At 41.8% G+C, this 26,720-nt stretch overlaps 1 protein-coding gene across 2 annotated transcripts in view; it reads left to right on the plus strand.

Moving 5' to 3' along the window:
- DCDC1 (doublecortin domain containing 1) overlaps positions 1–26,720 on the plus strand; it is a 556,169-nt gene that overhangs the window by 378,008 nt on the left and 151,441 nt on the right. For both annotated transcript variants that reach the window (XM_030200682.1, XM_030200683.1), the window contains one exon: positions 214–350. In XM_030200682.1, the coding sequence (XP_030056542.1) occupies positions 214–350 (137 nt within the window). The remainder of the gene's footprint in view (positions 1–213; positions 351–26,720) is intronic.

Consider the following 26,720-nt stretch of genomic DNA (forward strand, 5'->3'; position numbering starts at 1 on the left):
AAAAAAAAGAAAAGAAAAAGCCCTGCAAATATGTCAGGTAAATCTAGGTTTTCTGCCCGAGACGTCCCGCATTAGAACTGCTCTTTAGTAAAAGGGCCTCTTAAATTGAACAACTTTGCTTTGAGATTTTCCATTGATCAGTCTTTATAAGAAAAAGAATTGTATATTGTAGTTAACAGCATATTTTTGACCAGGTTTTACTTCATGTCTTAGGTTTTGCAAAATAATGCCAGCGTTTCCAATCAGAAGCAACATTCAGAGCCTACAGGTCCTCTAGGGGAGGTTAAGCAGCTGACAGTAGCAATGATGAGAAAACTGGGTGAAAAACATCCCAAGGCATCAGTTCAACGGTAAGCCACCAACAAAGCTGATTTTCATTGGTTTCAGGGTTTTTTAGAGACAAGATCTTATATGGTCAAAATGAGAGAAGAACTATCAAACCTTTGATGGGGTGGTTCTAGAGATGAACAATATCTAATCATATGTATATTCTGATGACATTACTGTTTTCCTTCCACTCCCTAAGACTGAACGTAATATTCAGTTGAAATTATTACATTGTCTGGAATTAATAGAGAATTGGGTTACTTCTCATAAACTGAAATTGAATAAAACTAAGACAAAATTTCTTTGGGTCGGGAAACCAGATTTACGGGATATATATCTGACTTTGCAGCTATCGGATTTGAATTATAAATTGGAAAGTTCTTCTTGAATCTTGGAGTGGAAGTGGACAGTTTTCTTACATTGAGAAATTAAGTAGATAAGATTATTAAGAATTCATTTATACTCATGAAAAAATCTGAGAGCAATTAGAAAGCTTTTTAAGCTATTCAGACTTATTGTACATTTCTTATATGGAAAATTACTTACATAAATGGCAGATCATTTCCAATCATTGTCAGGTTTATCCTCAAGGAATATGACAGAGAAACTACTGCTGGGATTTCCATTGCTGAAATCCGTAAAATCACATAAGCTTTTAGGCAATTCATTACCCTACCAGGCAACATTAATCTGGAATGCGCTGCCTTTATCTATTAGGGGAACTACAGATTATATTTGCTTTAGAAAACTATTAAAAAATTTTTCGTTTAGAAAATATGTTTTAGGCCTCTAATGATCCTAGGGTATTTGATGTTGTTTTAGTCAGCATTGTTTAATTGTCATTGTGCTGATTTTATAATAATTTTTATTTTGATGCAATTCCTAGTTACTGTCTAGTTGCTTGTATTGTTAGCCGCATTGAGCCTGAATGGTAACTATGGGTTATAAGATCTTTTTAATGTAATGTAAATTATATTATGTGTTTTCGTTCAGTTTTATGTGAGATCAATTTCCTTGTTATAAATGAAATATCTCAGAAGCCCACTTCCCTCCCTCCACCAGCCTGCAGTTCGGCACTTCATTCCCCCCCCCCCCCCCCACCGTATACATTCAAACTTGTCTTCTATAGAGCAGTGGCGTGCACAGCAATATACCTAGGCCACCTGTAGCCTACTCCAGAGCTGTCCCTCTGGCCTGTCCCACCCATGCGGAAACAGGAAGTTGAATCAGAGCGGGTGGGATGGATCAGAGGGACTGCTCCAGAGCAGGCTGCAGGCAGCCTAGGTGTAGCATTGTGTGACTGCTGCTCTATAGATGACAAGTTGGAAGGTACATGGGGGGGAGAGAGTGGGTGTTCAGATGCTGAACTGCGGGCTGGTAGAGGGAGGGGAGGGAGGTTTGCTGGACCAAACACCAGAGAGGGGGGGGGGGGGGGGAGAGGGAGAGACTGATGCTGGATATTGGGAGTTAAGGATGGAGGGGAAGTAGCATTGGATCCGGAGGTAGAGGGGAGGGAGTGAGAGGGAGCAATGTTGGACCCAGAAGTGGAGGGAAGGGAGAGAGAAGGAAGCAATGTTGGACATTTTTGACCTCGACGTATACACAAATCATGATAATAAATAAAACTTTCCTGTAAACTCTGGAAAATCGATTATTCCTAAATATGTAGCAAGCTAGCAAAGGGCATAACGGGAAAAGGGAGGAAAAAGCCTTAGAACCCCATCTTTACATTAGTCTTAGTGATAGGATTTAATGGGTAGTGACTTCATGGGCATAAAAAACCTCCCTCAAAAGCCAATTAAGCTCTAAGCAATGCAGTCAATACTGGTAACCCTTTAAGTAATTAGATGACTTATTTTAATTTAGCGTGTATATACATTCTACCAACTAAGGCCCAAGTTTTTCAAAGGCTGTTTCATGGTATAATGGGTTCAGTGATCAGAATAATTGTGCCCCAACATTTCAAGGCATTGGGCAAGACATGTTGCTAGTGAGAAGAAAACTCTGACTCTCTAAGGAATAATGTTCCTCAGCTGCTGAAATACCTATAAGGTGGCAGAGTAAAACCCACTGACCTTCCGGCTTCCTGGGGCCAAACTCCTCTCCAGAAAGGGGGAAGCTGGCTGAAGCTGTCAGGGTGGATAGCAAGTAACTGGCACAAGCACGCTAGAGAGGTCACAAAGACATGTACAATTAAGCCCAAATAGGTGCAAGCAATGACCGTATAAAGTATTGCAAGGTTGGATGTATATTGAGCAATGGCATTTATATAAATAGAGAAGAATTTTATAACAGTAACCTAGGTTAAGAGGTCAAGCAGGTACCTTTTTAAAAAAGAAATATAGACACTTATGTGTCCTTATAAAACTGCTGGACAAAAGTTTCAGAAATCAGAGCTATGGTGAAGCTGTTTAATCTAGAGCAGCTTGGGACTGGAGGTAAGTGTGCTTGAATGCATGTATTTTATTTATTTATTAGAATTTATTTACCGCCTTTTTGAAGGAATTCACTCAAGGCGGTATACCAGTGGCGTACCAAGGGGGGGCGGTGGGGGCGGTTCGCCCCGGGTGCATGCCGCTGGTGGGGTGCCACGCGCCTGTCGGCTCTTCGTTTTCATGCTCTCTTTGCCCCGGAACAGGTTACTTCCTGTTCCGGGGCAGAGGGAGCATGAAAACGAAGAGCCGGCAGGCGCACGGCAACCCCCCCCCCCCCCAGCGGCGTGCACCCTGGGGGGTTCTTTTGCCGGGGGGGGGCGTCGCGCTGTTCCAGGGGGGCGCTGCACCTGGGGGGCGGGGCGCATTGGCGATCCGCCCCGGGTGTCAGCCCCCCTAGGAACGCCACTGCAGTATACAGCAAGATTAAGTCAAACATAAGCAATAGACAATTACAGCAGTAGAAATATTCAAACAATACAAAATATGGCATAGTATACTACATTACAATGTCAACACAATACACAGTAAAACATTTTAATAGTATAGGGTGCAAGCAAAGATGGAACATATACGTAGATAGATAAGATAGAGTAACAGGAGTAAGAAAATAAGGTGCTAATTTAAAGAAAGTTACAAATAAGGTCAGAAAGGTGCTTGAATATTATCTTAGCTAGGGTAGAAGTGGATAAAGTATGTTTGAGACTAGCAAGTTAGTTACTTCTTCCATTAGAGGCCTGGTTGCAAAGCCAAGCTTTCACCTGTTTCCTTAAATAGAAATAGTCTTGTGTTAGATGTCCTTCAGGGAGTTCATTTCAGAGTGTGGGGGCTATTCTGGAAAAGGCTCCCAATAACTTCAGTGAGGATAACAGTGCAGGTTTCAATAGCTGCAGGTCACATTGAGGGCTAGGGAAAGCAAAAGAGACTGCACTCTTCAGTTCCCATTTAGTCACAGTCCCCCATGCTTCCCCCATATGGTATTGAAGCCAAATACATTCTGCATCCACAGCACAGGAATAGCAGAAAAGATTAAGTGAATCTCGCATAAACCTGTCTCTAAACTGAGACCACACAAAGCCCCTATTTACTAACCCCCAAATTCTGTAAATGGTGCCTTAAGTTGTTCCTTAATAAGCCAATCAGCATCAATAATTGGTACTTAACAACCAATTAGCGGCACTAATCGGCTTTAAATAGAATTTTTGTGCACAACTTTCTAGGCATATTCTATAATGTAGTACACGTAAATTCTAATGTGCACAGTGGAAAAGGGGGCTGGCTATGGGCGTGGAATGGGCAGGTCATGGGTGTTTCAAAAAACTATACACACAATTAATCCACCCGATCTGTGCCTAAGTTAGGTGCAGGTATTTAGGCTTGGTTTTAGGTGGTCTAAGTGGGTGCTCCTAAATTTTAGTCACAAGAATGGCGCATGGGCATATTCTAAAACTACGCCTAACTTTAATAGTTTATAGATTCACGCTAAGTGTGTGGTTTTTCTGCACCGATTTTTAAGGCACCACTTGTAGAATTTGGCCCTAAGTATTTTCCCTGTAGACATAACATGAGAGAAAATGTTTAGTAAATAGTCCCTTAGTGAGAAACCTTTTAAACCATGTCAGAGGAGTATTGTTTGTTATATTTATTTAAGACATTTATACCCTGCTTAACAATAATGCTTTATAGGATTTTTTTCTTGTAGTTTGTAAAGCTTTGTATTTTAATTATATATGTTTTAATTTTGTTATTTGCCGAGGATATTAAGCTCAAGTGGAATTTAATTACTGTAAATAAATAAGTGGGTAACATAAAACATACATAGTAAAACTGACACAAAACACTACAATAAGATACTGAATCTCAGCTGTCCATCCCTCGTTAGCCTCCTGATCCCTCAGGGATGTGTAAGCAAATGGATTTTTAACCTCCTCTTAAATTCATGGAGAGACAACTGAAGATGTAGCTGGACAGGAGTTTATTCCATAGCTGAGGCACTGTGACTAGTAACTGAATAACATACTTTTGCCAAAAAAGGCATCACTGATTGTTTCGCCCCAGCCGTTATATGGAATGTATAACTGGTACTATTAAAATCATTGTAGAGGCGTCATGCTTGAAAGAGGCGGAATCTGTATAAAATTAATAAAATCTGTAGAAATGAAAAAGTATTGCATAATATTGAACTCTTAATTTGAAAGAAATTTGTTAAATGCTTCTATGCCTAACAGCTGACAGGGAAATTGCGGGATTTCTAGATTTTTAGCTGAAAAGCATACAGGCCTTTGTCTTCCAGTACTGCTCGATAATAACTTATCCTTAAAATATCAATAAGATGATGTGTGCTTGATGGAAGTTAAATGTCCCTAAATTCTTTGAATTGATCTGTAGGAGCTGTTTTCCGCATGAGTGCCACCTTCGCCCGGGCATACATGCGTGGAACAGTGGAGGTCAGAGTGATGAGGGAGGGGTTGGGCCTGGCAGCACACATGCACTCTGTTCCTGACAATGTCGTGCTTCGGCAGGGAGAAGTGAAGCGCACATACCATGCTCAGTGGCATTTCTAAATGCAGCTCAGCTGGGAGCCTCTGCTTATTGCATCAGTAGCACATACTGAGCAGAAAAGGAAATACATAATTTTGTCAAAGAAGTAGATCCCGATCTTCCCCTTCAAAATCATCACTACCATGCACTAATAGCGCTAATAGATAGAGATTTTATGCATATTTCAGTCACAGCAGTATTTCTAATGCATATGTGAAAGGCTCCTTAATTTATGTCTACCAACTGTGTGCTGCCCTTCTTTTGGGTAATGTCATCGTCCTAATGGTGTTTCTATTATACTCAAAGGTAGTAAATGAGGCTTATTGCAGTAAGGTAATTGATTTTCACTGAGTGAAAATGTAAATAGCCGTAAGAAATCCTATGAAAGATAAGTCTAAAATTGCTAGCAAAATTATTCAGACACATGACTTGTTGGTCCCAGCATCTGAAAATATTGCGTTTTTAAGTAGATCCTCAAAAATAGCCTTTTCAAATCATTTTATTTCAAATTCAAGGAACCCCAGAGAATGTGGCTTTTACCACTTTGATTTTATATTTATGAAAATGCCATCTTATCTAGAAAAGGTACTAGTTTATGTAGATTATTCTCAAATGGAAAACCCATTAATGCAATTCCTGCTAGAAATGTGTAAAGAGCATTTGGTTCCCTAGAATCCGATAGAATTGATGAGATTAAAAGCCTCCTTTCTGTGATGTATTGCTTTCTGCAGTTCCTGGAATGAGAGGAATAGTTGCTTCAAGGCCCTTTGTTCAGGCCTCAGGTTTCACCATTCTACAGAAACATTGCTATGTAACCCTTCAACGTCCATTCAAATCAAACTTTGGGGGGGGGGGGGGGGGGGTCCATTAACATTGCACTGAATACGCGCTTACATCTGTGGGATCAGGGCAGATTGGGAAGCTATGTTTTATTGCAGGTGTGTCTTTATAAACCCATCAGAAATCTAACCTAAAAAAAAAAAAAGCCCCAGAACGGATTCCTGTATAACTGTCTATGATTAGGGTTTCAGGTATGGTATAAGTGATATGAGCCCTAGTATCCAGTTGCCTGTCCCCAGGTATACAGCTTTGTCCAAGTAGCATTATTCAGATAGTCAATGTGAATGTCTTCTAACTGAATATCCAGTCTAAATTTAACTGGACAGAGTTGTTCATCTATCCTTACCTGGGTAGCTCAAGTTGGCCAGCGTTAAATATCTGCCCTGTCTGTTCAACGTTAAAGAAACCTCCTGAAGACTGCTCCAGTTCTGCCTTTTTAACCTTCTAGACTTTCTCTGGGCAATGATTTGCCTGGACAACGTATGGCCAACTGAATGGTGCTAGTGATGGTGGGTGGTTGGGGGCATGTCCAGATAACTTATCAGGTTAGTGATCTGAATGTCACCACTATCAAAGTGGTTTACATTTTTTAAATTATATGCAGGTACTTTCTCTGTCTCTAGTGGGCTTACAATCTAGGTTTTGGTACCTGGAGCATTGGAGGGTTAGGTGACTTGACCAGAGTCACAAGGAGCTGCAGTGGGACTTGAACCCAGTTCCCTGTGTTATCAGCCCCCTAACCCACTTTTCCACTCCATAGTTGTAGGAAATTTGAAATGAAACTGGGAGCCAGTGTTCGGAGTAAAAAAGGGAGGTAACATGATCATATCTTCTTTTATTGAATAGAAGTTTGATAGCAGAATTTTGAACCAATTGTAGTCTCCTTATTTGTGAGAGTGGTAGGCCGTGGTAGAGAGAATTACAGTAGTCAATGAGTGATTACAAGAGCAAGAAGTAGGAGTCTAAGGGAAGAAAATTCAAGCTTTGATCAGTCATGCACTAATTTATTTATTTAATTTATATTCTGCCTAAAAGATTAAGCGGAATACAATAAAACATACATAAAAATAAATAATTCAAAAAACAAAAGGTCAAGCTAAAAATGTCATGCTACTGTGCCAATGCTCTGCTTTAAACCCCAGAATATGCCATTTAGCACACACAACCTGAAAAAAAATTGACAAGAACTCTTACTGTGCTTAGTGTACATAAAAAGGTTACTTACCAAGCAAAATGCTTTAACACGTATTGCGGTGTAGCCTAGTGGTTAGTGCAGTGGACTTTGATACTGGGGAACTGAGTTTGATTCCCACTGCAGCTCCTTGTGACTCTGGGCAAGTCACTTAACCAGTGGTGTGCTGGTAAATTTTTAACAACAGGCTTCTCTCCCCGGTCCACCCTGTGCCCCCCCCCTGTCCACCTCTGTGCCCCCCCAAATTGCAGAGCTGGCTATACCCAGGGTGAGACCGAGGGGGGAGGGTCATGCATTACTCTCTCTGGGAATTTTTTTTTAATTCCTCCATGTTCCAATCTAATTCAAGTTTAACGTGGGATAAAATGCCATAAATAAGTAAATAAATAGACAGAAACTCTGAGCACTGAGAACCTGATTCCCATAACATGATGTCTGTTTTAGAAGCCCATTACCAGGAGAAAAAAAAATCTCTGCACCAATAACAGGGTTAAATGTCATAAATAACTAAATAAATAAATAGATAGAAACTCTGAATGTTGAGCACCTGATTCTTATAAATTGACATCTGTTTTAATGGCCCTTTACCAGGAGAAAAAAAGATCTCTGCACAAATATAATACATGCTAGGGTGGCCCTATAACCAGCCCCTCTAAATGACACACTGATTATTATTATTATTATTATTATTATTATTTATTGCATTTGTATCCCACATTCCCCCACCTATTTGCAGGCTCAATGTGGCTTACATAGGTTTGTAAACATTGTCATTGCAGGATATCAGATACAGTTAGTAATGTGTAACGATTAGGAAGGGAAGAAAGAGGAAGGGAGAGAGTGTTTAGGATAGTTATAGAAGGTAGACGTTCATAATTGAGTGGATTGGTGAGGTGACTTAGTGAGGCTATAGGTTCTCATTGTACGCCTTGTTGAAGAAGAATGTCTTCAGAGATTTTCGAAAGATAGTTGTTTCATTAATTGCTTTCAGGTCTGTAGGTAGTGCATTCCAAAGCTGTGTGCTCATGTAAGAGAAGGTAGTGGCATGCATCAGCTTGTATTTAAGTCCTTTGCAGCTGGGGTAGTACAGGTTGAGAAATTTGCGGGATGATCTTGTGGCATTTCTGGGAGGTAGGTCTACGAGGTTTAGCATGTAGATTGGAGCGTCTGCGTGAATGATTTTGTGTACGATCATGCAGATCTTGAATGCAATGCGTTCCTTAAGTGGGAGCCACTGAAGTTTCTCTCTTAAGGGTTTTGCACTTTCATATTTAGTTTCTCCAAATATGAGTCTGGCGGCCGTATTCTGGGCAGATTGGAGTTTTTTGATTGTCTGTTCTTTGCACCCGGCGTAAAGTGCATTACAGTAGTCCAGATGACTAATTACCATTGACTGTACCAGGGTACGGAAGATGTATCTCGGGAAGAAAGGTTTTACTCTTTTGAGTTTCCACATGGTGTAGAACATCTTTTTCGTCGTGTTTTTCACGTGGGTATCAAGAGTGAGGTTTCAATCAAAGGTGACTCCCAGAATTTTCAAGTTTTGTGAGACAGGAAGGGAACAGTATGATGTGATTATGGTGGAGAAGTTTTTTGTGTTATGTTGTGAGGTGAGTACAAGATTATGATTTATAACAAATTACTACTCTATGAAAAGTTATTCCATTACTATACTTCTCTGATCTCTGTGTACATCTGTATGCTGCCAAAACTGGCATGTTTGAAAATATAAGTGAGATTGAATTAAAATGCTACCAACAATAAAGAACGACAACATGGATGCAGCACCTGATTCTTATAACATGATATCTGTTTTAGTGGCCCTTTACCAAGAGAAAAAAAATCTCTGCACAAGTATAATACATGCAAGAAGGTGTCTCTATAACCAGCCCCTCCAAATGACAGAGTGATTACCATTTATAACAAGTTACTACTCTACCTATGAAAAGTTATCCTCTGTGTACATCCGTGTGCTGCACAAGCTGGCATGTTTGAAAATATGAGTGAGATGAAATTAAAATGCTACCAACAATAAAGAACGACAACGTAGATGCAGCAGCTCATAAGTTTGCTTGATTTTGTTTTGGGTTTAACAGCAGCGCGGGAAGGGGAATCAGACTAACCTAAACAGCTTCAATTTCTTTGTTTCAGCACACTGGTGTACCCGGAGCCTTGTCTCTGCCGAGTAATGTACAGCCCCGCTGATGCAACTTCCTGTGGGTGGGATCCGGCAGAGAAAAGGCTCCGGGTTGGTCAGGCAGTGGTGAGGGGTGGATGATGAACATAAGGGACGACATGATGAGATATGCTGGGGCCGGGGGAGGAGGGAGAGAGGAGGAGAAAAAAAAAACAGATGCTTGTGTGCTGGCTGCCTGACTCCAACAACCGGCTCGCAAAAATCAGTAAAATTTAACAACAGGCTCGTGTGAGCTGGTGCGAGCCGGCTCCAGCACACCACTGCACTTAACCCTCCATTGCCCCTGGTACAAAATAAGTACCTGAATATATGTAAACCGCTTTGAATGTAGTTGCAAAAACCTCAGAAAGGCAGTATTTCAAGTCCCATTTCCCTTTCTCCTTTATATATATCATACAAAACTTTCAGTTAATACAGCGAGGGTCAGGGCCCGGGGCAGAAAATAAGGAGGGCCCCCCCTAATCCTTTTTCTTCCTGCCCCCCCCCCAATCTCCCGAACTGCCATTACTATCACACACTGACAAACCCTCACCAAATACAGAACAAGGGATCACAAATTAGAAATAAAAATATGCAGACAAAAATTGAACTGGGAATCCTCTAGAAGTCAAACTTGGCATGCACTGCAACACTAAAGAAATAAAAACAGAAATATATTTCCTTTTCCTCTGAACATAATACAGAAGCATCTGCTATGCAAATTTCTCCATGCTAACATATTCCATTTAATAAATTCACAATAAAATACTTTTTCCTATCTTTGTTGTGTGGACATTTTATTTTCCCACCATATTGTTCTCAGTTTCTCTTTTCTGCTTTCCTGTCTGTCATCTGCTAATTCTCCTGCCAATGGTTGCTGTCCATTGTCTTTTCTCCTCTCTCTTGTCTTCTTCCATTCCCTCGCTGCATCAGACGCTGAAATATTAATCGTTCTCTTTTAACTTTTTATACCTTTGTTTTTTTCTGCCTGTGTCCACTGAAATTTCACACTTTCTCACCCTTCTTCTAGTTACTTTTCACCTACCTTTTCTCCTTACCCCCCCTCCCCCATAGCTTTTTCTACATGGTTCTAATAGTCCCAGGATCTGCTCTTTCTCTCTTTCTCTCTTCACCCGTGTAGCCCAGCATCTGTTCTCTCTCTCTCTCTCTCCCTCTCCATCCTCATAGCTTGACCTCTCTCTGTCCCTTCCACCTCACCCTCCAGTATATTCTTGTCCCTTCTCTATTCTCTCCTTCCTTCATCCCCCAAGTGGTCCAGCATCTCTCCCTCTGTATCCTGCTGTCCTTCCTCCCCCCATGATTCAATATCTCTCCCTCTTTCCCTTCTGCCCTGGGTCAAAAATCTCTCTATCTCTCTTCCTTCCTCCCTCCCTCCCTCTCTTTTCCATTGTTCTCCATCTCCATTTCTCTTCCTTGCATCCCAGGTAGATTTCTTACTTTCTTTTTCCTTCATCTTTCCTACTGTTCACTGTCTCTTTCTCTGTTCCTCATCTCTGCCCTTGGATCCAGCATTGCTCCTTCTCCTTTGATTTCTTCCTCCCCCTCTTCCCCCCACCCACAATCCAGCATCTCACCTCCCTCCCTACCAAACTTCCTTAACAGGTGTCTTTCTTCATGGGGGTCATAGTGATTCCCACACTGCATGCAGCTGACTCTGAAGCCATTCTGCCTTGTTCCTCCCTGGTGGAAACAAGATGTTGCAAAATAGATGAGGGGGATGTAGCAGAGGGAAGCCTTTGGGGTCAGCTGCAGGCAGTGTGAGTGAATTTGATCCCCATGAAGGAAGATACCTGTTAAGGTAGACTGAGGAGGGAAAGGAGGGAGATGCCACACTGCGGGGGCTTCCTGTAGCAATGAGGCCCAATTTGCCTCCCCCCCATGCCGGCCCTTACAAGGGTGCAACACTACCGGGTGGGCCTGATCCCAAAGTGGGTGGGAGCAGACCCTCTTGTGGCTATGCCCCTGAGGTATAGATATGCATGTTCTGGTGTTATTGTTCATGCCTAAATGCCAAATATATGAATTCTGCTCATGCTCATTATTCACCAGTTTTTACCCCTATCTGTCAAGTATGTGCTATGTAAGATATGCCAGTATTTACAGAATAACACTAAGAGCAATTTTGGGCATTTGCACACACATATGGCATTATTCTAACCATTAATGAACATCGTGGTGGTGCCACTTATTAGAATTTATCCCTCAGTGTGAATTTTTGTCTGTTGGGGATGGTTCTGGGACTGGCTGCTACTTTATTAAGGTACAGAGGTGTCACTTTACAAGCGTCTGCCTAGTTGTAGGCACTTACCCCTGAATTCTATGTATATCACTAAGAATTATCTGCGCAAATGTGGGTACTTGCCCAACTTATGTGCCTAATTTAATTAAACAATGAGCCAATTAGCACCAATAATTGGGCCCTAATAATCAATTATCAGTGCTAATTGGAATTAATTTAGATTTATGCACGCATTTTTAGGCACCGGGATCTGTGTATAAATTTTACATACGGGTCCAAAAAGGGGGCACAGCCATGGGAGGGGCATGGGCAAATCAGGGACATTCTTACAATTTATAGAATAAGGGAGATGCGCACATGGTTTACACCAGGGTTCAGCTGGTGTAAATTCACATGGCTAAAGTTAGTCACGGATTCCAGCGTATACACAATTCTATAATTAGTGCCTAACTTACAGTGCCATTTATAGAATAGCGCTATTTTTTTGGCCTTACTTATGAGTGCAATATTTTAGTCATTTACAAATATAAGTGGTCTCTTACAAGATACCAACTAGCATGAAAGCCCACACAAATGTCATGACGAATACTTTCTCTGTGGGCATGTGCAAGCATGGAGCCTGCTCTTAGGCATGTAGATTATGGAATTCTTTAGGGGCCCTATTACTAAGGTGCACCGAAAAATGGGCTGTGGTAGTATAGGCGCATGTTTTGGGTGTGCGCAGATCCATTTTTCAGCGTGCCTGTAAAAAAGGTCTTTTTAAAATCTTTGCCGAAAATGGGCATGCAACAAAATAAAAATTAGTGCGCGTCCATTTAGGGTCTGAGACTTTACCTCCACCCATTGACTTAGCTGTAAAGTCTCACGCGTTAACCATGTGGTAATCGTCTACACAGGTAGAATGACAATTACTGCCCGGTTTCTGCCGTGCGCCAGAAAATAAAAATTATTTTCTGACTCACATAGCGGATGCGCATCAAAAATGAGATTACTGCAAGGGCCATGCTGTAGAAAACAGCAAGGCAAACGATCTGCAAAATCCAACTTGGAAAATGAGCAAGCAGATCAGTATATTATCCAAAATATTTTATTGAAGATACCGTATTTAAGACAGTTGCCCGACACAGGCCGTGTTTCACCCACAAAAGGGCTGCATCAAGGGCTATAATAAACAAACATATTAAATTATAGAATCTAAACATTATAGAAACAAATGAATGATGTGTAATATTAAAAATGAATGTTTGTTTTAATTTGTAATTTTTAATATTAAATATCATTCATTTGTTTCTATAATGTTTAGATTCTATAATTTAATATGTTTGTTTATTATAGCCCCTGATGCAGCCCTTTTGTGGGTGAAACACGGCCTGTGTCGGGCAACTGTCTTAAATACAGTATCTTCAATAAAATATTTTGGATAATATACTGATCTGCTTGCTCATTTTCCACAGGGCCACGCTATAGCCAGGCAGTAACTCAAAATGGACGCACGTTGGGTGCGCGTAGGCGCCTACGTGGCTTAGTAAAATGGCCCCATAATTTACATGTATGTGTGGAAAGTACAATCTAGTGTTTACACCAGTCTTCAGCATATCCTATTCTGAAATACTAGCAGAACCTGATATATTGACCTGTTTGTATATTTTTTTTCTAATATCTGCTTCTTAATCTAAATTCTAAAGATGGTAATGAGCCATAGGTTACATCACAGTTAATGTTTGTGGAGGACTTGAAACTAAGAGTTCTAGTGATCAACAATTGGTGGAATAACTCCATATAGTAATTTCAGATGACACCAAGATAACTTTTGGCCTGGATAAATGTGTGAAGGTTACTTTCCTTCAGTAGCATATCAAGGGCAGGGCGGTGAGGGTGGTCCACCCCGGGTGCAGACAGCAAGGAGGTGCATGGAGCAGTCGCGCAATTGTTGGCTCCGCTGATTCCCTGCCCTCTCTGACGTTACTTTCTGTTCCAGGGCAGGGGACCAGCAGAGCCAACAGCCACGCAACTGCTCTGTGCACCCCTAGGTGCTGAGGATGATGCACTTCGGGGGGAGGTGGGTGTTGTGCCGGGGGGAGAGTGTAGTGGTGACCTGCCCTGGGTGACAGCCAACCTAGGTATGCCACTGCTTTCCTTAGAGGAAAACAGATCAAAACTGAAAACATTATTTTGATTGATGAATTCATGTGGTAACCACAGTTAACATATCTGGGTTTTAAAATGATTTGGACAAGTTCCTGAAGGAAAATTCCATAGTCTGTTATTGAGATGGACATGGGGAAGCCACTGCTTGCCCTGGGATTGGTAGCATGGAATGTTGCTACTAATTGGGTTTCTGCCAGGTACTTGTGACCTGGATTGGCCAATGTTGGAAACAGGATACTGGGATAGATGGACCACTGGTCTGACCCAGTATGGCTGTTCTTAAGTTCTTAATTGTAAGATAAAGGAACTTGGACAGGGAAGTGCATATAGATATCTAGGAGTGGATGGGAGAGGAGCATAAATCACTAAGAAAAAAGAACAATAAAGAATACCATAGGGAGACTAAGCTTTGCAATTATAGACTGGCCTCTTAAGGATCTTGAATTAACTGGATGTGTGAACAAGAAAACTCCTGCGTTATAAGAATCGTTGTATGCTGAGGCCGTATTACTCCTCAAGCTGAAAGAAAATTGAGCCTCATATAGACTATGTTGCTTATTTTAGAAATACACAAGAATCACGGAATGATTTAACAATGGAAAGCAAAGCTTAAACCAAACAAGTGTGGAATCAAAATTCTAACCTCTAGTAATGATTTATAAATACACATCTAGTTTTATTCTATTTTAAAATAGAAATAAAATGGAATAAAAAGAATAAAACTAGATGTGTATTTATAAATCACTACTAGAGGTTAGAGTTTTGATTCCACACTTTTTTGATTTAAGCTTATTTTAGAAGTGCCATTCATGGTTTAGACGTGCCTAAACCAGCATTTACATGTGTGCATTACAAAAACATCTAAATCCCGATTCTACAAAGCCAAGATATACACATCTGAAATTCTAAAACATGCATATTGCAAGGCGGTGTGGTCTGGGAGTGTTTTGGACAGGACTAGTGCGGGCCTAAAAAATTAAACATCGAAATCCTGTGCCGAAGGAATGGATCTTCAGGAGCTTAGTCAAGATCGGGAGGCGGGGCTCGTGGTTGGGAGGCGGGGATAGTGCTGGGCAGACTTAAACGGTCTGTGCCAGAGCCGGTGGTGGGCAGCGGGACTAGTGGTTGGGAGGCGGGGATAGTGCTGGACAGACTTGTACGGTCTGTGCCAGAGCCGATGGTTGGGAGGCAGGGCTGGTGGTTGGGAGGTGAGGATAGTGCTGGGCAGATTATACGGTCTTTGCCAGAGCCGGTGGTTGGGAGGAGGGGCAGGTGGTTGGGAGGCGGGGATAGTGTTGGGCAGACTTATACGGTCTGTGCCCTGAAGAGCACAGGTACAAATCAAAGTAGGGTATACACAAAAAGCAGCAAATATGAGTTATCTTGTTGGGCAGACTGGATGGACCGTGCAGGTCTTTTTCTGCCGTCATCTACTATGTTACTATGTTATTACTCATTTTAGAAGGGACCTGCACATCTGTGTCCAAAATTATCAATATCAGGATATACAACGGCTACCCAGGACGTCTGGGTTTCAGAAAAAAGGTCCTGGGGGGACGATTAGGGGAAGTAACCCCCTTCATCCCCAGTAGTTCATGTACCCCCCTTCATCCCCAGTAGTTCATGTACCCCTCCCCCCCCCCCCCCCCCCCCCCCCCCCCCCGCTGAGCTCTTTGACAGTTTTGGGAAAACCCTCGGTGGATTGCTTTCTCCTATGTTTCTCAAATAATAGACATAAACTTTTATGTTCCGGCATATAAAGATTTATGTTGCCATTTAAAAGTGAATGTGCTGGCATATAACCGTTTATCTGCCCATGTTGACCTGTTCATATTTTAGGTGTTTATGATTCTAAAATGGATGCTCCTGACACATGCAACCAGCACATAAGTGTCCATTTCACCATGTATTTTAGAAGAGGCTGTACATAGGCAGACCATGTTCTAAAATACCAGCAAGACTTGAGATATCTTGACTTGGACATCTCAATTCTGATTTGTATGTCTTTTTTTCCAAAATCTTTCTCTGTATGTACAGAGCTATTATCATTGGCCTCCAAGCCTACTTAACAGCTTCAGCTGATCCAAATGTGCAAAAAGTATTGAAGTATGAAAGTAAATGTTCAGAATCTGTCTCAGTCATTAAACTTAGGAAACCGGAAGACTGGGCATCCAAATAGCAAATGAAATTTAATGTGGACAAATGCAAAGTGATGCACATAGGGAAGAATAATGCGAATCATAGTTACCTAATGCTGGGGTCTACCTTAGGAATCAGCACTCAAGAAAAAGATCTAGGTGTCATTGTAGAGAGTACGCTGAAAGTTTCTGCCAAAAAAGCAAGCAGGACGCTAGGAATTATTAGGAAAGAGATGCAAAATAAAAGCAAGAATATTATAAGGCCTCTGTATCGCTCCATGGTACGACCTCACCATGAGTTTTGCATTCAATTCTGGTTGCTGTATCTCAAAAAAGATATAGTGGAATTAGAAAAGGTTCAAAGAAGAGCAACCAAAATTATAAAAGGGATGGAACTCCTCCCATGTGAGGAAAGGCTAAAGAGGTTAGGGCTCTTCAGCTTGGAAGAGAGACTTCTAAGGGGGATTATGATTGAGGTCTATAAAATCCTGAGTGGTGTAGAACAGATAGAAGTGAATCGATTTTTCACTCTTTTAAAAAGTACAACGACCAGGGGACACTCAATGAAATTAAAAGGAAATACTTTTAAAACAAATAGGAGGAAATATTTTTTCACTCAAAGAATAATTAAGTTCTGGAACTCGCTGCTGGAGATATGGTAACAGCTGTTAGGTTTAAAAAAGGTTTGGACAAATTCCTAATTGGGTTTCTGCCAGGTTATTGTGACCTGGATTGGCCACTGTTGGAAGCAGGTCACTGTGCTAGATGGACCATTGGTATGACCCAGTATGGCTATTCTAAATGATAATATGGTATTTTCAGGGTGGGTGGCAGAAGGGATTACATTATTAATGCATTTACTGGATGGTGAGGGTAAGGTATTGGGATTTCCAGAATTGCAGCAGCATTAGTATCAGATTAGAGTTGGAAATTCCTTTGCCTATACTCAGGTGAGACACTACCTGAACTTGTGACCCCAGGTAGATGTGTCTTCAAAATTCAAGTTTAAGCGAATAATAGAAGTATGTTAAGAGGAAATATTGGAATGGAATGCTTGCCCCAGGATTGGTAGCATGGTATGTTGCTATTAATTGGGATTCCACCAAGTACTTGTGACCTGGATTGGCCACTGTTGGAAGCAGGATACTGTACTAGATGGACCATTGGTCTGACCCAGTATGTCTGTTCTTATGTTCTTATTAGAATTTTGTAACTGAATTAGGTTTTTAGATGGTATTATTGTTTTATTCTTTCATTTTATTTAAAATTCAATAAAATTGTTTGAAAGTAAAAAAGGAGACACAATGGCCTCCAAAATCTATAAATCTCTTCTAGAAATAGGCATTTGGCATTAAGGAAATATATTCTGATTGTTTATTCTACATCCTTGTCAACTAATCAATTAGCTGACCTATAAGAGTCCCTTGACCCCTGATGTAGGCATTTGTACGCCGAAACACGGCCCATGTCGGGTCTTCATCATATATAAAGGACTACATTTTTCTCAATCCTGAAGGCCCAGTGTTTGCTTTGTTTGTTTGTTTGGTTGCTTTTGTATGCTGTTTTCCCTCTTTGTTTGTGACAGTACTGTATATTGCACAGAGTCTGTTTCTCTCAAGCACAGGCACAGAAGGCTAGATGTGTGGAGTTTGTGCAATGCCATAAATGTACACAATCAAAAGTGGTCACTGGTGCATGCAGAATGGGAATGCCTAAAAATACAAGCTTACTGGAAAGAGGTTCTTCAGTTTTTGTGCCAAACTATAAGACAATCAACGCAATATAGTCCACTAGGCTTATTATTAGATGTGGAGGGGCATTTTCAATATGACTTCTAAATCCGATTTTGGACGTTTTGCTGAAAATGTCCAAAAATCAAGTGGTGACTGTAGCGATTTCAAACCAGAAAAACATCTATTTTTTTATGGCTATTTTATGTATTTATTTATTCACAGCACTTATACCCCGCTTAATACCACTTAAAGCGGCTATTTTCTAGATGTTTTTATTTATTGTTGTTATTTATTTATGATATTTATATCCCGCATTAGCCCGAGTAAAACTCAGGTTCAATGTGGCTTATATAACAGTTAGAAAAGCATGAATATGTTCAAAATATATTAACAGAAAGTAAAATATATCATATAATAGTAAAACTTGAGTTAGGAGCAGATGTAATAAATACTTAGGACCCTGTTTACTAAGCCACGCTGTAGGTGTGCTAGCGTTTTTAGCGTGATAAAAATTAGCATCCGCTAAAAACACTAGCACACCTTAGTAAACAGGGCCCTTAGTGATTTATTCGACAAGGCCTACTTCACTGGCAACTCCAATGTTTAACCTCTCCCTCTTGCCGTCACTTCACCTCTGTCATTTACCCTGTGTTATCCCCTGTTCCTTCCCCTCTTGTCACTTTCTGATTCTGAGCCATCATTGTCTGTATTGTATCCACTTGATTTATTGTAAGCCACATTGCGCCTGCTCATGTGGGTAAATGTGGGGTAGAAATGTACTAAATAATAATTTAAGCTAGATAATTGAAATATGGAGGAAAAGGTAAGGGCTAGGATTAGCTGGGATAGACAGGAGTAGTGCATTTATCTTTTTGGTCCATTTTTGAAAAAAAAAAAAAAAACATCCAAGTGAAAAACGCACAAAATCAAGCCATTGGGATGTAGGAAGAGCCAGTATTCTTAGTAGACTGGCCACACAGACATCCCAGCAGAGCAGTGGGGCACTGTAGTGTACTTCACATAAACGGTCCCAAGTACACATCTCACCGTTACCTTCTTATATTGTATGAGGAGCCCTCCAAAACCCACCAAAAACCTACTGTACCCACATAAAGATGACACCTAAAGCCATAAGGGCTATTATAGTGGTGTATAGCTGGGTACAGTAGGTTTTTGGTGGATTTTGGAAGACTTATGCTTTCCACCACAAGTGTACCAGTTAGCATCGGATGTGGGCCTGGGTTCCCTTCTCTAGGCTACTCTAGAGACCTGCTTGTCATAGAAACAATACGTACCAGCCTCTTTCACATCTTTGGGGAATAAAAGGGGGAGGGGTCATGCAAGAAATAGGAGGACAGATTTCAAAAATAGCAATTTGGATGTTTTGGCAAACAATTCTCATCCATCTGCCTCTTTGTGCCATGTTTTAAACCTTTTTCTGTTTCGAAAGTGAGGCTTTGGGGATTAAAGGGAGAGGTGCTAGTTGATTTGTCAGGGAGGCTAACCTAGTGGGGAAAAAGTGTGTTTATGATATTGGATTCAAGAAGAGGCCTATACTACTGGTACTGGAGGAATCAATTGCATACATTAATGGTCTTACAGCATCAAGATGCTAATGGTTCAGCCAGAAAGAGGAAGTCTTATCTCCTGATGTGGGAGAATTCATTCCCTCCCCTTAAGAGTACAAAGTTGTCTGTATCAGGGGTATAATTTCAGCGTTGTTAAGTCTGTCTTTGTGCAAAGCTGAAATTATACCCCTGATGCAGGTAGCTGCTGAAACATTGCTGCACCAGGACTGTGTTCATCCAATAAATCAATCGTAGTATGCCATATTGGTATCACAGTGTGTTCTTTTGTCCACCAATTGTTCATTGCTGGACTGTTTGTACCAAGTTTGTTGGTTTTGTAAAATGGGGCAGCTGGTGAAATTGCCATTTCCACATGTAAGTCTTGATAACTATATGTGGAAGGACTGGGTCCATGCCATTCATTTTTTCAGAGTGTACTACACTGATCAATAAATAGCATTTTGGAAGAGATTCTTCACTAGTAAATTCTGGACTTGGATGTCTCAATTGCCATCTCTACATTCTATGTAAGATGGGAATTGAGACATCTTCAGAGGAAGGGAACATGTTAGTCCCCCTCCCCCTACTCCCAATATGTTACACTATTGTGATGTGAATAAAGCATGGAAGGTCATTTTAAAAAAGAGCAAAAAAGAAAGCATGAAGATTGAACCTAACATTAAGAAATTAACATTCAGTCTGGTGTCCAGTTAAAAATGCAGTGAAAACCACAATGCTCTCTAATTAAAATGAATAAATTTTATCAGTATTTGACTATAACTACTAAAAACTGTGTTTAGCATTTTTGTAGAAACAGAGAAGATTACAGCAGATAGAGACTCTAAAGGCTCATAAAATCTTCCATCGGTTTCCTCTGTATACCCTCATACCTACCTTCCTTGCTCCTCTGGTTCTTAGTTTCTTGAAGATACCAACTTTAGTGGAATTTCTCCACTTATCTCTTTAGTTGGGGTGGCAGCCCAATTCATCCAGCTACCATCCACTTAAACTCTTTTCACTATCCTGCTTATTTTCAAAAGGAGAAAAACGCCCATGTTCGGGAGATGGGCGTCCATTTCCCTTGGACGGCCAAATCGGTATAATCGAAAGCCGATTTTGGTCGTCTTCAACTGCACTCTGTCGTGGGAACGAATAAAGTTGATGGGGGCGTGTCGGAGGTGTGGTGAAGGTGGGACTGGGGCGTGGTTATCGGCCGAGCAGAGATGGGCGCACTCGGCCGATAATTGAAAAAAGAAAGGCATTTTTAGCGACACTTTTTTCTCATGAACAGGTCCCAAAAAAGTGCCCTAAATGACCAAATGACCACCAGAGGGAATCGGGAATCACCTCCCCTGACACCCCCAGTGGTCACTAACCCCCTCCCACCAAAAAAAACCCACTTGCAAAAACCTTATTTCCCAGCCTCTATGCCACCCTCAAATTCTGTACCCACCTCCATGACAGCAGAATGTGTTCGATCCTCTCACAGCCTTTCCCTGGGTCAGATGTGGCTCTCGGGTGCACTGCAGAGTCACATCAGATTTGCATTGTGGTGGGTGTAGGGTATTGGGCTCCGTGATTTCACTAGCTTGTGTTACAGTCTCATGATGTTGGTAGTTGGTAGGCTCTTCTCCCATGGTGCTTTTCCCTCTGCTTACTGGGTCAGAGTGTGCCCTGTTTTGTTTCCGGTAGTCCACGAGGTAGCGGCCATTTTTGTAAGTCCGTTTTAGATCCCTTTCGTGTGTTAGCCACGTTACAGAACTTAGTTCTTCCCTTGAATGTTGCTGAAAGAGGGCATTTTACACCATTCTGCCAGCTCTGACCTACTGCTAATCTTAGTACCAGGGAGACTCGTTGCCAGTGGGGCACAACCTCTGATCTGCAGTTAACTGTGAGTAAACGCGGTTATTGAAATAAAGGACGTTTTCAGCGAGATTAGCCTTACGGTGTGAACTGCTGTGCCAAGGTTATACAACAGCAACAAGTCCTGTCCCTGGAGCAGTTTTAGTGGGTAATGCAGTGCACGTTAGGCAGGCAGACCCAGGCCCATCCCCCCCCCCCTATCTGTACCACTTGTGGTGGTAAATGGGAACCCTCTAACCCCCCCCAACACCCACTGTACCCACATGTAGGTGCCCCCTTCACCATTAAGTGCTATGGTAATGGTGTTGAGTTGTGGGGAGTGGGTTTTGGGGGGGATTTGGGGATCTCAGCACCCAAGGTAAAGGAGCTATGCACCTGGGAGGTAATTTAATGTTTTTTCCTATTTTTTTAAAAGTGCCCCCTAGGGTGCCCGGTTGGTGTCCTGGCATGTGAGGGGGACCAGTGCACTACGAATCCTGGCCCCTCCCATGACCCAAAGCTTTGGATTTGGTTGTTTTTGAGCTGGGACGCTTCGGTTTCGATTATCGCTGAAAAACGAAAATATCCAGCTCAAACAAACGCCCACATCCAATGCATTTGCCTGGCACAAACCGTATTTTCGAGACTAAAGATAAACGTCCATCTTTTTTGAAAATACGATTCGGCCCACCCCATCACGACCCGTTCTCGGAGATGGACGTTCTTACACATGGGTGTTTGTGTTTGATTATGCCCCTCCAAATCAACTACATCATAGTTGCCCTGTTAGACAGATGTAGAGTTTTTAATCCCTCTATGTAGAGCCCCCTTCCCCAGGAAATCCAAAACCCAGTGGCGTACCAAGGGGTGGGGGGGGGGGGGTGGGGGCGGTCCGCCCCAGGTGCACGCCGCTGGGGAGGTGTCGCGCGCCGGTCAGCATAGTTTGTTTCCATGCTCCCTCTGCCCCGGAACAGGAAGTAACCTATTCCGGGGCAGAGGGAGCATGGAAACGACCGACGCTGACCGGCGCGCGGCACCCCCCCAGCGGCGTGCACCTGGGAGGGGTCTTTCGCCGGGGTGGGTGGGTGTTCCTTCGCCGGGGGGGGGGGGGGCGCATCGGTGATCCGCCCCGGGTGTCAGCGCCCCTCGGAACGCCACTGCCCAAACCATCTTTTTTGTGTAATCCCCTGTTAAATTGGGGATTACTAGCAGAGTAAGTCCCTGTGGAGAGTCACTGGGGGGCGTGACTGGGAGGTTCTCCGGGTGGGAGGATGCCCAGCCCAAGGGGAATAGTTCTAGAATAAAATGCAGAGAGAAAGTGCACTGAAAGGAAGAATGACAAGGGGGAGGAGATTAAGAGGAGATAAAGGTGATAGTTTGCCCTGGGGAAGGGGGGAGGGGGGTTTGTTGCTATGGTTGTTGTTTGCTTGAGAGTTCATTTTTTTGGTTGCTGGTCTTTGGTTGCCTGATGGTCCCCTGCTATGAAAGAAGTGAATCCATTGGGTATAGAAGAAGAGAGTTATTGCTAAGAAAAACAGTAACTGAAGGAGAGCTCTGGGAGGGCAGTGGAGAGACCCAGCCCAGGAGCATGGGATAGGAGCTAGGGAGTGCCCATCCTGAGGCCAGGATGGGCCAACACAAAGGTCACCCTGGGTGGAGGTCAGACCAGGAGGTTCTGAACCTGAAACATTGAGAGGATTACAGCCTTTAGAACTTTATCTTTGTGGTTAGGCATGAACTGAAGCTGTACAAATTGTAAATAATCCTGTATCAGAGTACCCTAAGAGAGGATAATACAGGAGTTCCCCTGGGGAATAGCAGAAGAACAAACTTATTTAAAGATTGCACCAAGTGATGGAGAGTTTATGCAGTTGGAATGTTCTTGTAGTTTCAAGTTAAAGAATGAACTGTTTAAATTTTAAGCTGCTGACTGCAGAGTGGTCATTTGGACCAAAAAGTGTGCTGTTGTCCCTAGGCAGCCTGAAATATAACCAGTCTTATTTCCCACAGTGGGTTTTGGACTTGATCCTGTGGGGGTTCCTGGGGGAGAAGAGGGTAATCCATCCGCTAACACTTCTTTCCCCAGGTGGAGGCACTAAACACCAGGATAGTGAGGGTCTGACGGAGACTGCCTTCGAGATGCTCCAGACCAGTTGGACCCCGAACCCATAAGCGCCCAGGCAGAGAGCAACAGTATAGAATTAATCATTACTGTAGTGAGTTCTAGAGGGACTTTTCAGGCTTGCATTGTCATGCATATATTAGTGTTATCTAATTTATATTCTAATGCAATAATAGCAGGAAAGAAATTAAGATGTGGTAGAAGGAGTGAAGCTGACATCATTGCTGCCAGTGTTTCATATTCTGCCATATGTATGACAAAGTATATCATAACATGAATCAAAATATCATCCATGTTGCTGAGAGCATTTAAAAGAAGTCAGTAGAGCAGGAGAGGGGTGGTGGTAATGAAAATGCATGCAATAATTACTACATTAGGATACCTTACAGCTTCCCGCATATGCAAGTGTAGAGGGAATACAGATTCTGCTTGCCAGAGCCAGCTTGGCAGTAATCTCTGTATCTCTACTAAAGTAAGTACAGCGTGCGAGCTTTTGACCTAGAAAGGTCTAAACATTTCCACAAAGAGCTAGTGCTGTTGCTCCTTCTGCCTAGTAACAGCAGTAAGAGGAAACACCATTGGAGGGAAACTAAGGAGTATAAATACCCAGCCCAGAGGGAAGGATATTGTCTTTGCTTTTAGATTGCTGGCCAATGCTCCTCAAAGCTAAGGGACCTGGATTTTGTTCAGATCCCCTAGCCATTCCCATAATACTTATGGAAGGGGAATAAACTCACTTGTAACTTCCAAGCTGCTGCATCATCTTTACCATTGGAGAAACAGGTCTGGAACTAGCATCGTAACTCACCCTGAACTACAAGGTGTGTGAACTATTCTCAGAGCCTACAGAGTTGCGGGACTGCTTCCAGAAAGTACAGTTATGAGGACCCTGTCTTCCAACACTGCCTGCAGAGAGTTGAAAGAGGAGAAGGACAAGAGGTGCTACTTCATATGGCTGGAGGAGTAGAATGATGTCCAAAGCAAACCTCTTTATATCCCAGATGTCCCTCTGGGAGGAACCGGCTAAGAGAGGAGAATTAAGAAAGAAAGTCCTGAAGAGTGTAGCTCTTACTGTTCTACTCCCTGTTCTGGCATATACAAGTAAAGGTGGTGAATACTTGTTGGAAGCTTGTCCCAGTTATTTGACTATCCAAGTTTCATTAAACCTGTTACAGTTTTGAACATATTAAACTGTGTGGACCGCATTGTTGACTGTGAAGTATGCTGAGTGTATGGATTATGTGCCAGCAGGCTTCCTAGCTCTGCTAGTCCTGGCTCTGCCCTCAAACTAGTCCAAGACATGTATTTGTGTAGCCCACCTGATGCTCACCTGAGACTCAAGTTTACACAAAAAAGCCTCCATTATACACAGCCAAGCGACATGTAGCACAAAAAAGCCTTCTGACCCAAGAAACAAGGTGAATACCTGACTGACTCCTTCTCTACTTCCTACAACATTGGACAGGACAGAGATCACTTCTTTTCACTTCTTGTGTATCAGGTATTTTTTTTAAGGCCTAAAGATTTTAAATTGCAATATTGGTAAAGATTTACAGCACTAACCTAGAAGGATGCTGTGTCTTTAAGAGTCTTCTATAGTTAACATTTACAAGGCTCACAAAAGCTGATAAAAGTAGCTGAAATAAGTAAATAAGCAATAAAAAGCACATCAAAGCAGTTATGATGAGACAGCCAGATGGCAGAGAATTGCAGTTCTTGCTGTAATTTTATCAAAATTACTATTGTCATGGCATGTTAGTTTTCATAAGAATTTGTACAGTCACTGATCTTATACAGACAAATTAATTTCAGGTTCTCTCATGTGTAGTCACATAACAGCTATACTCGAGCACACACAAAAGGAAATGAAATAATCATAGTCACATAAATTTGAAAAGCAGCACAATCTCGTAAGTTTAGTATTCCATAACATCTTGGGATCAGTGATCATTTCTGTTATTTTAGTCTCAAATTGATCTATGGCAGTGCCAGCATTATCCAGTTTCCTCTGCACTTAATTCTCATTATGAAGAAAGATGCAGTTCTATATACCAAGATGCGATCATTTATGAGATCAAAGAAATATGGTAATTCTTATGGCTTCTATTTGTTTAGGAAGACCTGGCCTTTTTTCTTACTTCTATACAATACTTAATGATTTTTGGTAATAAATCTGTTTTCATAACCACATTTCTTCTGATCAAAGAGATTGAACGCTGTTTTGGACATCTATGAGCATTTGCACATGTAAAAATCAGATTTGAATGTGTAATCAGTATGCACGCATAAGTAATGGTTTTTAAAAAGGTACTATTAATATATATAATGCAGGTGGCTCACAGAGATTTTAAGGTGGTAGACATGGAGAGGGATGGTACTAATTTGAAGGAGGTATGCTTGGGTATACATACATTCCTTAGCTTAGAATGGCAATCATGTATATCCCAGAAAATTTGCTTGTTGACATTTACACCTTCTTGGAGTCGTGCACAATTTTTAGCTAACATTGTTTTTTCTGTTAGATCCTTTGATATACCATCTTTCTGTGGTACAAGTAGTTTACATTTTGTATTCAGACACTTTGTCTGTGCCTAGTGGGCTCCCAATCTAAGTTTTGTACCTGGAGAGTTAAGTAACTTACCCAGTATCACAAGGAGTTCCAGCGGGAATCAAACCCAGTTCCTTGGCTTCTCAGCCCATTGCACTATTAGACTCCCATTTGGGCCTAGGCATGAGAGAGGGAGCTGTACTTATCATTCAGGTGTTGAGCCTTTTCTAATATGTTAGGGTTTTTTTTCAATGTATAGATTTAAATGTCTATTTTCATAACTACAAAAACAAAAAACTATATGGCTTGACTTACTCCTATTATAAATGTAGGCTACTAAAAAATGTATAACTTAAGGAGAAAATCACTAAGAATACTTGCAGTTAACAACAAGGTGGAGCCTCATATCTTTTTGCACGGATATTCATATCACTCCCCTGGTGACTCTATCAACATGCATGGGTTTAATCATCGACTAAAACCACCTCCACCCTAATGTTGTAATTGCAATAGTATACCTTATATTGCCACACCATCATGTGCAAATATATATATAAATATATAGCAAAAGACACTTAGCTTAAGGAGCATATAAACTCCATCATTCAGACTAGCGTGTGTGGAAGCCCTGACAGTGCCTGTTTTGCTATGCTTCTTCTGGGGGAACTCACACCATTTAGCTGAATCGTGTCTGGACACAGCTGCTAAGCTAAGCAGCTGTGTCCAGACACGATTCAGCTAAATGGTGTGAGTTCCCCCAGAAGAAGCATAGCGAAACAGGCACTGTCGGGGCTTCCACACACGCTAGTCTGAATGATGGAGTTTATATGCTCCTTAAGCTAAGTGTCTTTTG

This window comes from Microcaecilia unicolor, chromosome 4 (genome assembly GCF_901765095.1).
Source record: "Microcaecilia unicolor chromosome 4, aMicUni1.1, whole genome shotgun sequence".
In the NCBI taxonomy this organism is placed as follows: domain Eukaryota; kingdom Metazoa; phylum Chordata; class Amphibia; order Gymnophiona; family Siphonopidae; genus Microcaecilia; species Microcaecilia unicolor.